The sequence below is a fragment of the Penicillium vulpinum genome (assembly GCF_028829585.1).
Source record: "Penicillium vulpinum strain IBT 29486 chromosome Unknown utg000001l_segment0_segment0, whole genome shotgun sequence".
NCBI classification, from domain to species: Eukaryota; Fungi; Ascomycota; class Eurotiomycetes; order Eurotiales; family Aspergillaceae; genus Penicillium; species Penicillium vulpinum.
This window is the reverse complement of record NW_026643241.1, coordinates 6,242,498-6,254,990: the sequence shown is the minus strand read 5'-3', so window position 1 is coordinate 6,254,990 and position 12,493 is coordinate 6,242,498. Positions and strand designations below refer to the sequence as shown.

Genomic DNA, 12,493 nt, shown 5'->3' with positions numbered 1-12,493 from the left:
TGTCACTACACATCATGTTGCCAATGATAATGTGCCTTGTCAAAATCCTTGTAGCAGCTCATGAAACAAGGTAACAACAAGCACTGTTTATAAATCCCGGACCTTATCCGGAAAATATTGAACCAAGAAGAACAATGAGGATAGTTTCTTGTGTGAAGAACATCTTGCCAGGTGGGTGTCCTTCATGCACAGCCCAGATACCGCCTTATATTTCTATCACACACCATTTGACCTCAAGGTCGGCAAGCGCGGTACACCTTGATTTCCGGCCCGACCCGTTTACTGATCCTGCCAAACAAAATTGTTGGCACACGAGGCTGGCATAACCATACATTCGCTTATGGAAAGGCTGGAAGACTACCATGTAGACAGGCTCCTGGCAGCAAACGAGGATTTGCGATTTGATCCATGCTTACTGCGAAAGCCATCCAGCCTCCGGTATCACTGCTCATAGATTAACTGCCAGCTCATCAACAAGCAAGCCACAATCTGAAGCGACTTATTATGCACTGTAATAGCACCGTTTTGAAATCAATCCATTATGCTATGTGAAATAAGTATATATTGTCGTAGTAAGGGTCGTGGACTTTTTTTTTTTTTGAAATGAGGAACTAAAAGCAAATTGGGCGTAGAATCTAATGCTTCCCGCTGACCTGGAGGTAAAGTCTACAAAGATGAGTATGCACGATGCAAGAGACATGAATTTCAGTATTTTTGCTATGGTATGCGGATAACCACTTTGCCAATGTGTGATGAACCCCAAAGATACTCATAAGCATCTTGCGTCTTTTCAAATTCGAAAGTCCTGTTTATGATTGGGCGAATGGAATTCGCAGTGAAACAGGCCAGCAAATCCTGGAATTGCTCTCGAGAACCGACAATGATCCGTCGGAGTATGTATGGTGGGTCAATTGTCAGAAATGTTGCATCACTATGCCCGCCATTTTTGTGATCACCGACCATGTTAGTGATATGGCCAATAGAATGAATCAGCCCATTCCATGCAACCGCCTGGAAGGACTGCGGTAAGGTCCCGATTCCTCCGACTTCAAGGATATGATCTGCTCCTCGGCCATGCGTAACCGCTTTTACCTCCGCCGCCCAGTCTGATGTGCGGTAGTTGATGCCATATGTGGCGCCAAGCTCTCTAGCCTTGGCAAGTTTCTCGTCCGAGGAAGATGTGATGATAGTCACAGCACCAGCTGCTCGCGCAATTTGAAGGCCGAACATCGCCACTCCTCCCGTTCCTTGGAGAACTACAACATCTCCAGGCCGAATTGGCACCGAGCCGTAGAGTGCATTCCATGCTGTAACTGCGGCACATGGTAGGCATGCAGCCTCCTCAAAAGAAAGATATTCAGGGATCCTCACAACACCTGATTGTGGTAGGATCATATATTCACCCAGCAGACCGGGTCTGCCACCTGCAAGACATGATTTGACAGCTCCGGGGGTAAGTCTAACTGTTAAATGGTCTTGAATAAAGTTCGCGACCACCCGATCGCCAGATTTCCACTCGGTTACGCCTTCGCCAATTTCCTCGACGATTCCTTGGCACTTGTCAGCAGGCATTCAAATGCATGCGGTGATATGGAAAGTACCTGCACCATCACTACCGGGCACGTCACAGCATTCACCGGGATATGCATAAATTCCCTTCGCAATTGCACAGTCTCTCCAGTTCAGCGAGACAGCCTTGATCCGAACCAAAATTTGGCCATATTGAGGACGTGGCTTGGGCACATCATGGAGTGTCAGACAGTGAAATCCTTTTCTTTCCGGTAGGATATATTTCTTGAATGTGCCTACCATAGCAAAGGTAGACCAAATAATGACAAGGGGACTTTGAGACACTCTGGATGATATACAGGAGTGTAAGTGGGAAGAATGTTGGAAAGAGGCGGACAGAGGATTTCATCGCGGCAATTTATATAATAACAAATACGAAATATTTCCGGGGAAAGAAAGAGATCGCTGATCTATATGTACTTCGTACTCAGCCAGTATATTTTCCCACTTGCCTAAATATAATAGATGGAAACTCAGCCCTCGGAGCAAAAAAAAACCCCCCTCATTAGAGTACTATTTGAAAATGTATCTTGAAAGGTTTCGGCCTACTGATGTTCGCTTTGTCTGCGGGCTGTCTGGATATTTCCACAAGGATCTTCAGGCAGTGAAACAGAGTCCCAAATATGATTCTTTAGCCGACGACATCGCACCAGTGACATCGGGATTTAAGAAGGTTGTCCAGGCAGGAGAGGTGATCTCAATTCTGCTTCGTCTACCGAATGGAACTGTAGCCATTGGAGAGTGTGTCGATGTTATCTTCTCTGGCACTGCATCGCGCGACTCTCTGTTTATCCTCAAAGAACATCTTCCGCTGCTCAATACAGTTGTACGACCATGGCTTCTCGAATGTGATGTGCTGAAATTCCGCCCAAATGCGGTCAAAATTGATCAGCCGTGGCCAGAATTGGGAAACAAGAGACTCCACACCGCCGTTCGTTACGGACTCAGTCAAGCTCTCCTGTCGGCGACCGCTCTCGCCAATAAGTGTACCATGACCTAAATCGTTTCCCGCGAGTGGAAGACAAATATCAGTCATCGGCCGATAGATATCCTCGCCTCCTGCCATCGAAATGACCACCACCAACTGGACAGGATGATCATGAAACGAGTGGCCCTTCTTCCACATGCGTCATTTGTCCACGTTAGTGACATCGGCCCCAGAGGCGAGACTATACTTAATTATGTGCAGTCTGTCGCTCAACGTATCCAGGAGCGAGGGGACCCTGGATATCGACCACAGCTTCACTTTGACGTCTATGGCACAATCGGTGATGCCTTCACCGACACGGAAATACCGGACTTCCTGAAGAAACTTGAGTAGGTAGCCCGTCCATACGATGTGTTGATTGAATCTCCGATTATTTCTTTCAGCAAAGAATCTCAAATTCGACGGTTGCACCAGATCAAAAAGATCCTTGCCTCTCGCAGGATCAATGTGAAAATTGTTGCAGATGAATGGTGTAATATACTGGATGATATCCAGGACTTCGCTGACGCGGACGCCGTGGACTATGTGCAGGTAAAAACGCCTGATCTAGGCAGTCTCCATAACACCATTGATGCGGTGATGTACTGTGTTAAGGAAAATATCGGGTGTTGCCTTGGAGGATCTGCAAATGAAACGGATATTTCGGCGCGGATTACTACGCAAGTAGCTCTGGCAACACAACCGCAGTTTTTGTTATCTAAGCCTGGGATTGGGGCTGATGAGGGGTTGATGATTTTGACGAATGAGATGATTAGGACTTTGGCCTTGTTAGACAATGAAGGGTAGTACATTTGGGATTGATCTCAATTGAATTTACATATTTGACTGGTATGAATCAGGCTCAAGTGCCTTTGACTGAATGCGGTATTGACGGTTATCAAACGAATATTGCGTGTATATTCATAAAGCGTCAGACGGACGGCAGAATTTCTTTGAGCCTCCATGAAACCTTGGTAGGTCCAATGATTGCGTGGGATCGCATAATAGAGACATTCTCCCGATCTTTCAAGCAGCTCAGAGCCCCATGATCGACAGAGAAGTTAAGATCGTGCTATCATAAAATATTGTTATGCTGATTATATCAGGCAGGGAATAGCACTGTTTTGTCTATGACCTGTATCTTCCCATCTTCGTCAAAGTAGTGGAGTATATAATTCAACCAATTCCACGTCTTACCCTCCTTATCCATAACTGTCGACACACTGAAATCACATGTGCGATGCTGGACTGGTGGGATATACCCCGGTTTGGCCAGCAGATCATATACTTGAGAGATATTTCCTGGTAGGTTATCGAGGTTCTCCTCTAGCATAATGAAAATTGCCACGATATGAGCGGTCGGTGTGTATATAAACAGCCCTTGTGTCGTGGGCGCCTCCCCTATATACCGTAATACCTGGCTTCGTAGCTTGGGAAAGGGATATTTGAGCCCTGTGATAAAAAGTGAGAGGAATACGCCTATCTCAAATATAAACGGCGGTTGTTTCCCTCCCGAGCTATGTATATATACAACCGCGGTAGGGGCCAAGTCAATGATTTGGGCGAATTTAGATTCGTAGGCGTTATACACACTTTGGTTAAGATTCAGTATAGCTTCTGCTTTGATAAAGACGCTCGTATATATTATCAGAAGAAGCGTAGTTGCACTGTCGATGTTTGAACTATGTATAGAATTTAAGTATACAAAGAGAGTCGGGTTTTTAGGCGCTGCTGTCTAGCTACCAGCTCTGATACCTTGTGCAGCTGACTATCTGATATTAGGTGTAGATAAGCCTTTGTGTCAATTTTGAAGGCCTTTATTTCGGCTACAATGCTACACAGAACGTTCCTTACCTCTTTAATCGATATAAAACGCTTGTCTAGAACAGCTAAATAAAGATCCTACCTTTCTTCTGATAGTCTATTGGTAATAAAAAACTATATTCCTAAACGGCGGAAGATAGGCTCGAGAGTGGCGATAGTCGAGGTTGCTGTTGATAGGGCACTAAAATCAGTCGCGTACCCTGTTTGTATAGGATCTGAGCAGCTTTGCGGCTCCCCTGTAAAATTCCGATAGCAATGAAGAGAATACAGCTGATCAAGAACACTATTAGGTCTACCGTACCCCGCTTAATACGTTGCTGCAGGAGAGCCAACGAGCGTGAGTACTATACTAGCGCTTTACGATGGTACTGATATTTTAGGTACCGCGGCTGGATTATTAATAATCGACTAGGGTGACCTCATATCTCGTGAATGGGAGGTCGTTCGTAGAGCGCGCTGAGCGAGATAATCGTATTTCAAATAACTAGCTCTATCCAGTAGATTTGGAGGACCGAGCCTCTCCAAAAGGCCTGGTCTAGGACACATGAAAGCCATGGGCCAGCCTTGTAGAAGTAATATTCAAAGGCACGAGGCTCCCGCAAAGCCTGAGATAAAAAGGGTGTGGTGTCTAGCTGGGGCCGCCCAATAGTCTTTAAAAGACCTGTGCTATAGGCTATAGCCGCACCCGCGTCTTGTACTGTTATATCTTAGGCAGTTGGGTTTCTTCTAACCACATCTTACACGGCGAATTCTGCAAATTGAATGTCAAGTACAGTGATTGATCGAGTTCCTGAGGGACAATTGACTTGTATGTGTCGCACCCAGTCTTGGACTTGGTGGCTCCGAGGCGGCCAGAACGCTTGGCAGACGAACTCGTGGACAAAAGTAGGAGTAGCAGTTACAAATTTTCTTCGACTCCGGTATCGCTTGCGCGACTTCTCATCCAAAATGCCAGCCTCATAAGCAGAGACCAAAGCCCTGGGAAGCTCGGGAGCGAAGTCGCGTGTATTAAAGTTTGCTGTAATATACAGCAGATTACATCACTGTCAGAAAAGAGCAATACTATATTGAAAAGTACATGTATGTAACTTACAGTTTGTTAACTAACGCGTGTTATATAGTGGAATAGAAAAAAAAGTCCACGGGTAGTATAAATTCAACATAGAATCCTATTAATTTAAGTAAATGCCTAGATGTATATCGGAACCTTCCCAGGTTCAACCACCTCAAGTCAACCATATTCTTAGAAGCAGTTAGGTACCTAGCTCCAATGAGATTTTTTACCATCTTTCGCGTGGTCACACACTAGGAGTTTGCGCTTGAAGTCTCAGTCATTTCAAGAAGTCTGATGTGTATGGCGCCGGCACAATAAGTCACACAATGCAACGTTCTATAGCTTAAAAGTTGACAAACCGCCGCTCATAATACACTCAGCCCAATGTTTACCACTAATTGGGCATTTATTCCGCTAAAACCAGTACTTTAGTTTAGAACTAACAAATGGCTGATATAATTTTTATACAACATAATGTGATAGTAAATCAAGATATCTGACCTGAGAGCATCTTGCTGATAGCATACTGTGAATGGAAAGTGTGGTCGATATTCATGATTCGAAATCTGAAAATGCGAAGGAAGCCACAAAAGTTGAACATTTACTGCAGTTCACCATCTCCGAGGCAGCGCTTCAGAGGGTGCGAGTCTCCCAAGCAAGGTGTAAGAACACCCTTTACCCATGATCAGGAGTTTTGTCCATAGGAAAAAGTATCCTGGTTAAAAGAATCCGACTGAAAGTGTTCGTACTGTCCACTTTCAGGCCGTCCACTGAATGCGTATCCGCTTTTGCGATAGGTCAACGGATTGCTAACAATGGCACCCCATTTATTCTTTGGAATGGTCATGGTAACCATTCCGGTAAGAGTATATGTCTTGTTTGAAGAAAGGGTGTCTGAATGACTTGAAGTTCCAACTGACGAGCTTTAGAAGTAGGATTTTGTGGCCTTTTAATTCGCCACTGCCATTTTCCTTCATTCGCACATGCTGAAACTGTTGAAAATAACTTTTCAGTGCACGAAGTTGAGCATGAAGCTGGCCATGCAGTGGGCGCTCTGGGTGTATGCCTTGATTTTGTTAAAGTCGGTTCCGACTTCAGACTTGTCAAGTTACGCCTACAATTCCGCGGAGGCCGGTGTGGCGTGAACACTACATGATCACATTTTTTTGGCATTTGTGGGTCCTTATCACGGCTATATCAGTCTGATTTGGCTACTTTGATGAACAAAAAGTGTCGAAACCCTATCCTCATCATGCGCATTTGTATCAAGATGACATATTGCAGTTTCGACGGCGCGCCAATAAATAAAGCATCTTCTTGATCGGCAGCTATTTTGTACATCAAGCGCTTTAAACTATTTAACCCATCGGTCCCTGGTTTGGTGTCAAAAAGGCTCTCTTAGCGGTTACGGCAAGTCGGGTGACTGATTTAGCCGGTCACAACTATGTACATATGTGCATAGATAACAATCACGTGTTGACACTGGATGACAAACCAAGCAAACGCCACTGCGCCACAAAAGATAGTCGCCCTCTCAACCGCCTCAACAGCCTCAACAGTCTCATGTTACACCTTATACATACCTAGGTAGCAAGCTCCTCACTGGCCTGACTCAGTGGGAAAAAAAATTAACCCATGTCACAAGCTGTATTCAATAGAGCGCGTAGTTATGTTATATATATATATTTAAAAAAAAACATTTTCACACCCCGCATCCCAAGTAAGAAAATGGATCTCGGATCCATGCGGAATTCAATCGACCCCATTCCCTGCAATAGGACTAGAACATAACCCACCAAGACCTGGGGTTGAATAAATCCTCCCGAGGTCGGACTCCGAGGTTTAGGCTAATGTAAGCATCTTCGAGAAAATTCTAGTTCCTGTCCCGAGGACTTGCGATAACCCTGGAAAGTTAAAAAGCGCCACTTCTAGTTCCCGAGGCTTATGCATAATTACTTTAAATTTTCGAACTTCTTGTGAAAAGACTGGACTTTTTTAAAGGGTTGAATGATCTGGGGTTGAAATTTGGGGTAAAACACAAATTGTACATAAAAACTTGACTAAAACTTTCTATGTTATCTGAGGAGACATATAACGGGGGCCTCTAAGTGTGCCGAACGGGGGTGCCTTCACGCCGGGCCGGGTGCCGGGCCGGTAAAATCGGTCGCCGGAGTGCAGAACAACGACCAGGTCCCAAACCTTGGATGGTTAGAACGTACGGGGTTGGCTCGCCTAGTACCGAATAATCCACAACTATAAACAGGCGCGCCGGTGAATATATGTTTATGTAATCATTCCCCGGTGTCGCTGGCCAACCTTGGAAGCCCATGAACGCGTTTTTTTCGACGCCATCAACCTGATTGGCATTTTACCCCGGAGGAACCCCCAGAGTGCGCTTGAGCGAGTTCAAAGTTACAAAACCGTTGATCTCCCCACAGTCAGCATCATAAACAGTACACTACTGGTACCTGGTGGTTGAATATTCCAACTTTCCTCGCCTGCGCCAAGCGAAAACTCTGGGCCAACCGTTCATCTTTGGGCCTCCACACGCGATTTTCGGTGCCTTTTCTTCTCGCCCCGGATTTTTTTTTTTCTTTCTTCACTTTTCCACATACTATTTCAACAATATGAGTTTCAACGAAGCACCTCGTCCTATTCAGGACCATCAAGTATACAATGACTCGACCGACATGGAGAAGAAGTCATGCCCGGTAGACCACACAGATGATCCCTTTGGAAATGAAGAATCCGGGGAAGTGAAGTATCGGATCATGCCATGGTGGTAAGTATCTCGATCTATTTGCTGTTTAGATTGCATCAAAGAGCACAGTTCTGACTTTTATACAGGCAGGCTGGAACACGTGAGAGCCCATAATTAACCTCAGTCAAAACAGGAACCCCTTTCTAATATTGTTCATCTAGTAATGGTTGCTGAAAACATCTCGCTTGGTATTTTATCTCTTCCGTCTGCAGTAGCAACTCTCGGAATTATCCCGTAAGAAAATGTCTGCCTCTATGATGCAGGAAGAAAGCTGACCATCTCCAAGAGCATTTGTCATTATTATGTTCCTATCCGCTATCTCGTGGTACACTGGATACACCATGGGCCAGTTCAAGAAGCGTTACCCCCAGGTCCATAGCATGGGCGATGCTGGCGAGCTTCTTCTAGGCCCCATTGGGCGCGAAATCTTCTTCGTCGGCCAGCTGCTGTTCATCATCTTCTTGATGGCCAGCCACATTCTCACCTTCTCCGTGTTGTTCAACACCATCACCAACCACGGTACCTGCACCATTGTTTTCGGAGTCATCGGCTTGCTTGTCAGCTGTATTGCAGCCCTCCCGCGGACAGCAGAGAAGGTCTTCTGGATGTCCATCGTCTCCGCCCTCAGTATCCTGATCGCCACCATCACCACCATGATTGCCATCGCCGTTCAGGCCCCCGATGATGTCCAGAACGATATCGTCACGACCCCGACCTTCCAGGAAGGTTTCTTGGCGGTTACCAACATCGTCTTCGCCTTCATTGCCCATGTCTCTTTCTTCGGTATCATGTCGGAAATGCAAGATCCCGCCGATTTCCCCAAGGCTCTTGCTATGCTCCAAATTGTCGATACTACTATGTATATTGTGACCGCTATGGTCATCTACTGCTACGCGGGCCCAGGTGTCGCATCTCCGGCTCTATCGTCGGCTGGACCTATGATGAAGAAGGTTGCCTACGGCCTGGCCATTCCAACGGTGCGTTATTTGTCTCCCTGTGGTTAACCAGGGGACCTGTTCTAATTTCTAATAGGTCATTGTTGCCGGTGTTGTCTTCGGCCACGTTGCATGCAAGTATATCTATGTTCGAATCTTCCGCGGCGAGCGCTCGCACCACATGCATCAGAAGAGTCTCTTGGCTACAGGTACATGGGTCGCTATCGGCCTGAGCACTTGGACTCTTGCGTGGGTGATTGCAGAGTCGATCCCAGTGTTCAACGAGTTGTTGAGTTTGATTGTATGTTCTCTCGGCATTTATTATTGTGCGTGTGCTAATCTGTTGTACAGAGCGCCCTATTTGGAAGCTGGTTTAGCTGTAAGTCGACTTTTGATACTAATGTATTGATGCAAAATGGATTGCTGACTGAAAATAGACGGACTCCCTGCCATTTTCTGGCTCATGATGAACAAGGGAAAGTGGTTCTCGTCAACTAAAAAGACCGTCCTGACCATCATCAACTTGGTCATTCTTGCAATTGCTTGTGCTATTGTATGTTTTGTCTATCTCCCTGATCCTGAATTCCCTACTGACAAGACTAGTGCGGATTGGGACTTTATGTCTCCGGCGTGGCTATTAACGACAGTTCGTCCAAGGCCAGCTGGACCTGTGCCAACAATGCCACCTAAATTCGTTTATTCTCACAGTGAACATATATTATGTTTCCAGGGTTGGAAATGGTTGCTTTATAGATATGCTTGGGTAAGTATTGACTGATATACTGCATCAATTGGCTGGGCCATTGTAAATAGACTTCATTTGGTGTTTAGAATTAGACGTTTAACTTACCTGCTGGGGGTGTTGCTCGATATTTAAAGAATGTAAATTACTTGAAATCACAAGATGAGTTTTCACTGATATAATTTCAAATTCTTCTCTTGTACAAATTAAGCTATAAGACAGAGTCCTTAATTACTTGGCTCAACCTTTCAGTGAACCAGTGATGCTATCACCAGAATGATACTAAGACCCCCTCTAGTTCTTGCTGGCCTTGGTCTGGGACAATCCCAGGCATTCCGCCACGCCAAAGAAGATGTCAATCGAGTTGTAGACACCTCCGAACAGCTCCTGGCATGGGCCGCGGGCAAAGACGGGCACGTCAGTCAACGAGTGGACACCCTGTGAGGCATCAACGGGCAAGGTACCGTTGACCAAGAAGCCAGTAACGGCATCCTTGTAGTTAGCAACGACACCATGCTCCTTGTCGGACACAGCAGGGACACGGGGACCCTCGCTGTGAACCTTGTAGTTCTCGCGGTGGTCAGGGTGGGCAACAACACCAGCGTGCAGGGAGTATCTGGGGTCCCAGCGGGCAGGGAAGTGGACGCCCTCGGAGTACCGCAAGGCGTTGGATCCGGCGACGGTGTATTGCGAGAGACCGGAGTTATCGTAATAACCGATAGCATTGCGCTTGCTGCGGTCGTCTTCCTGTGCCTCCAAGTACTCAGTGTCGACGGAGCCAGTCACATCGAAGCCGTGGCCGTGATCGGCGGTGACAATAATGAGGGTATCTTCGAGCTGGCCGAGCTTCTTGAGCTTCTCAATAGTGGCACGAACGGTATCGTCGAGCTCGAGAAGCTCACCGAGGGAGCGGTCGTAGTCCAGAGTGTGCATCTGCTTGTCGATGCTGGCGGCCTCGGACATAAGGATCCAGCCGTCCTTGCGGTGACGCTTATCGAGCACATCAATGGCCTTGAGGGTCATGTCCTTGAGTCCGGGGAGATCATCTGCATCGCGGCCGGATCCATCGGGGTAGTTGCTCTGGTTGTAAAGGTTGGACTGGTAGACGTTGCGATCGAGCCAAGTAGGGAGGTTGGACTTCGAGAAAACGCCGAGCAGCTTGTCCGTTTTCGAGGCCTTGCTGAGTGCGGTGTTGTTCAAGGCAACGTTGTAGCCCTTCTTGGCGAAGAGCTTGAAGTAATCACGGTGCTTCTCGCTTGCGAGGAAGTCCTCCGCACCAGCGCCAAGGAGCACATCTGGGCCATCCCACTCGGTCCAGTCCTTGAGACCACCGTCGTAGTAAGAGCCGATGACATGGTCATAGTCGCCACGGTTAGCAGTGTGAGCAGACAAACCGGCAGGGGTAGCATCAGCCAAAAAGGCAGTTGACACAATGCCGACACCGCCCTTGGGGCGTTGACGGCGGAAGATTTCTGTAACAGTCTCGAACTTAGGGTCATCAAGGGAATCGCTGGAGGAGTCAACATAGACACCCAAAGCATTGACAGTAGTCTTGTGACCAGTATACAGGGCGGTGGCGGAGTTGGCCGAATCAGTAATGAACGAGTCCATAGAGTGTGTCATCTGGTGACCCAGCACGGGGAACTTGTCCAAGGCCATCTTGGTCATGTATTTGCCGTTGATGCTCTTGTGGGCAATGAGACGTGCAGCAGTGATCATGTTGGTTGTCATACCATCTCCGACGAACATAATGACGTTCTTGGCGCGACGCTTGGTAGGGATATTACGAACAAACCAGTTGGCGACGGTCTTTTGCTTGCCATAGTAGGTCAGAGTAGCCTCGTACTCGCCGGGCTCGTAGAGGGCAATTCTACGGTAGATCTTGGAGGTCACATTGACTAGAGAAGGCGTATTTGCGTCCTGGGCGAAGCGATCTGTTTCTGTTAGCTTATGTATTCCCCAGGGACTCTATGATACGAGGCCATTACCTTCAAACCATGTGAAGTCCCACTTCTCAAGCTCAGGCTCCTTCTTGATCTTGAAGAATTCAGTTACAGAGACAGCCTTGCTCTTCTTGCCCTTCTTGGCGATAGTGAGCTTGAAGTTTTCGTCGGGCTTGCCAACACGAGCTTCGGAACCATTGACGGGGGAGTGTACTTCGAGACGGATATCGAAGTACTGACCCGCAAGGAAGTCAACCCTACAAATAGCAATTAGTAGCTATAAATCAATTCCAAATGAAATATTACATACTGGTCCGGAGGGAAGATACATCCCAAGTCGGGGCAACCACCCAGACGCTGGAAGGTCTGGGCTGCCGCCAACGAGGCAAAACATGCCAGCACAGAGATAGAAGTGGCACGCATCTTGATCTCAAAGCTTATTGTGATGAAATCGATTCGAATTTCGAGAGAATATAGCTCTGTTAAGTACAACGAGCTTCGCAGCTAGTTGCAAGCGGGCTTCCTGCCAAGAGCCTCCTGCCAAGACAATCTATAGTGATGTATAGCAATTCAAATCTCCGAATTATGCTAGACCCTTAGCAAAGTGGTGTTGCTAGATCATGTATGTTCTACGCGGGAACGAATAGGAAGTAAGCAGTATTTGCACGTGCGTAATCCTGATGTTTCCCTGGGAAGCT

At 46.9% G+C, this 12,493-nt stretch overlaps 5 protein-coding genes across 5 annotated transcripts; 2 read left to right on the top strand and 3 right to left on the bottom strand.

Annotated features, from left to right (window-relative positions):
• Positions 1 to 717: 717 nt before the first annotated feature.
• On the bottom strand, positions 718 to 1,812 carry N7479_002227 (zinc-dependent alcohol dehydrogenase family protein; the record flags this gene model as incomplete). Its single annotated transcript, XM_057249924.1, has 2 exons — positions 718 to 1,550; positions 1,602 to 1,812. The coding sequence occupies 2 exons, from the start codon at positions 1,810 to 1,812 to the stop codon at positions 718 to 720; spliced, it is 1,044 nt and encodes a 347-aa protein (XP_057114356.1).
• A 280-nt stretch (positions 1,813 to 2,092) lies between these two features.
• Positions 2,093 to 3,343, top strand: N7479_002226 (putative methylaspartate ammonia-lyase; the record flags this gene model as incomplete). Its single annotated transcript, XM_057249923.1, has 4 exons — positions 2,093 to 2,555; positions 2,616 to 2,710; positions 2,759 to 2,886; positions 2,941 to 3,343. 4 exons carry the CDS (start codon positions 2,093 to 2,095, stop codon positions 3,341 to 3,343), a joined length of 1,089 nt encoding a protein of 362 aa, XP_057114355.1.
• A 295-nt stretch (positions 3,344 to 3,638) lies between these two features.
• On the bottom strand, positions 3,639 to 5,376 carry N7479_002225 (uncharacterized protein; the record flags this gene model as incomplete). Its single annotated transcript, XM_057249922.1, has 7 exons — positions 3,639 to 4,218; positions 4,242 to 4,438; positions 4,489 to 4,704; positions 4,770 to 4,844; positions 4,873 to 5,057; positions 5,102 to 5,111; positions 5,182 to 5,376. Coding segments are annotated over 7 exons (1,458 nt in total), but the record flags the coding sequence as incomplete, so codon positions are not given.
• A 2,242-nt stretch (positions 5,377 to 7,618) lies between these two features.
• Positions 7,619 to 9,800, top strand: N7479_002224 (uncharacterized protein; the record flags this gene model as incomplete). The annotated part of the gene is made up of 9 exons (XM_057249921.1): positions 7,619 to 7,649; positions 7,869 to 8,196; positions 8,262 to 8,275; positions 8,337 to 8,409; positions 8,462 to 9,152; positions 9,208 to 9,411; positions 9,462 to 9,489; positions 9,548 to 9,663; positions 9,714 to 9,800. 9 exons carry the CDS (start codon positions 7,619 to 7,621, stop codon positions 9,798 to 9,800), a joined length of 1,572 nt encoding a protein of 523 aa, XP_057114353.1.
• A 346-nt stretch (positions 9,801 to 10,146) lies between these two features.
• N7479_002223 (alkaline phosphatase) lies at positions 10,147 to 12,218 on the bottom strand (the record flags this gene model as incomplete). Its single annotated transcript, XM_057249920.1, has 3 exons — positions 10,147 to 11,786; positions 11,841 to 12,052; positions 12,106 to 12,218. The coding sequence occupies 3 exons, from the start codon at positions 12,216 to 12,218 to the stop codon at positions 10,147 to 10,149; spliced, it is 1,965 nt and encodes a 654-aa protein (XP_057114352.1).
• Between the last annotated feature and the right edge of the window lie 275 nt (positions 12,219 to 12,493).